We start from the raw sequence: 1,628 nt of genomic DNA, 5'->3' as shown, positions 1-1,628 counted from the left end.
TGCCCGACCACAATGTGTATTTCTTTTCATCAATGAAAAACTATTGTTTCGGCATCCTGACTTCTTGTCTTGCCCGATCGCGGATGTGTATGCTTCTTTTGATCAATGAAACATATCTTTTTGGCACCTTGACCTTTTGTCTTTACAGATAGAATCTCTTTAAATTTGTTGCATTCCATGTCCTTGGCAGAGGGTTTCCCTCCATAGTCTTAAGGTGGTAGGTCCCTTCTCGGACCACATCATAGACTCGATAGGGGCCTTCCCAGTTTAGCATGAGTTTACCCCTCACTTGGGTTGGGTCGCTTACCTTAGCCCTTCGAAGGATGAGGTCTTTGACCTTGATCGATCGCGGGCGAACTTTGTAGTTATACATCCGAGTCATAGCCTTTTTGTATGCCAAGGTTCGCAAGTGTGCCTCGGCTCTTCTTTCTTCAAGGAGATCTAGGTTTGCTCATAGGCCCTCCTCGGAGTTGTCTTGCTCATAGATGGTGGTGCACAAGGTCGGGAACACCATTTCAGGTGGGAGGACTACTTCGGTCCCGAACACCAGGCTGAACGGAGATTCCCCCGAGGCAGTTTTGGGAGTCGTTTGCATTGACCATAGGACGCTAGGGAGCTCGTCCACCCAGGCTCCGCATGCACCCGAGACCCTCTTCTTGAGGCCTTTCAGGATCGCCCGATTCATTACTTCAGCCTGACCGTTGGTCTGGGGGTGCGCGACCGAGCTGAACCTCAATTATATCCCATATGACTGGCAATAGGCCTTGAATTTAGTGTTGTTGAATTGAGCTCCGTTGTCGGTGATGATAGCCCTCGGGATTCCGAACCGGGTAATAATGTTCTTCCATGTGAAGCATTGAACTTGTTTCTCGGTGATGGAGGCTAAGGGTTCAGCTTCAACCCACTTCGTGAAGTAGTCGACTCCGACTATAAGGAAGCGTCGTTGTCTCGAAGCTGGAGGAAAAGGCCCGAGGAGGTCAAGTCCTCATTGGGCAAAGGGCCAGGCCACATCCATCGGGGTACGAGGCACCGCCAGCTGGTGTTGCAGCCTGGTGTGCCTTTGACACTGTTGGCACCGCTGCACATATGATATGGCATCCTAGCGCATGGTCGGCTAATAGTACCCTTGTCTGAGGGTCTTGAAGGCTAAGGTTCGACCCCCGATGTGCTCCCCATAAATCCCCTCGTGGAGTTCGGCGAGGACCGTTCAACTTCTGATGGTGCGAGACAGCGCAAGAGAGGTTGAGAGAAAGCTCTCCAGTACACTTTCCACCAACCATGCAGTACTAGGCTTGGGTTCACCTCAGTCATCTTGTGACCATCAAGTCGTCAGGCTGCATCCCGTCCTCCTTGAAGCGGAGGATTTCTTCCATCCAGTTCGGCAAGACCTCTATTTCGGCAACGCCGTGGGTTGGTATTGTCTGTGCCGTTACAGATTCAGTTGCTGGGGTTACCACCAGGCTACAAGCGGAGGCTGATCTGGCCAACGCATCGGCCTACATGTTCTGTGCCTGAGGTACTCTAGTGACCGAGAGGCGGTTGAAGCAATGGGCGAGCTGTTTCACTTCTGTCAGGTATAACGCCATTGTCGGGTCCCGAGCTTCGTAGTTCCCGTTGACGTGTCCCAT

The 1,628-nt window shown here is 51.8% G+C and overlaps 1 protein-coding gene across 1 annotated transcript; it reads right to left on the bottom strand.

Moving 5' to 3' along the window:
• Nucleotides 1-451: 451 nt before the first annotated feature.
• LOC135673893 (uncharacterized) lies at nucleotides 452-1,628 on the bottom strand. Its single transcript, XM_065183293.1, has 2 exons — nucleotides 1,501-1,628; nucleotides 452-725 (listed from the first exon to the last, which is right to left on the bottom strand). The coding sequence occupies exons 1-2, from the start codon at nucleotides 1,626-1,628 to the stop codon at nucleotides 452-454; spliced, it is 402 nt and encodes a 133-aa protein (XP_065039365.1).

The sequence above is a fragment of the Musa acuminata genome, chromosome BXJ1-5 (assembly GCF_036884655.1).
Source record: "Musa acuminata AAA Group cultivar baxijiao chromosome BXJ1-5, Cavendish_Baxijiao_AAA, whole genome shotgun sequence".
NCBI classification, from domain to species: domain Eukaryota; kingdom Viridiplantae; phylum Streptophyta; class Magnoliopsida; order Zingiberales; family Musaceae; genus Musa; species Musa acuminata.
The sequence above is the reverse complement of the archived record's forward strand: the minus strand, read 5'-3'. Positions and strand labels throughout refer to the sequence as shown.

Excerpts from the sequence above, each read along its gene's own strand:
- LOC135673893 (XM_065183293.1), bottom strand. The coding sequence starts at position 1,628 with ATGGGACACGTCAACGGGAACTACGAAGCTCGGGACCCGACAATGGCG. Across the intron at positions 726-1,500 it reads GTACCTCAGGCACAGAACAT|CTCGGTCGCGCACCCCCAGA; the intron begins GTAGGCCGATGC and ends ATTGAGGTTCAG.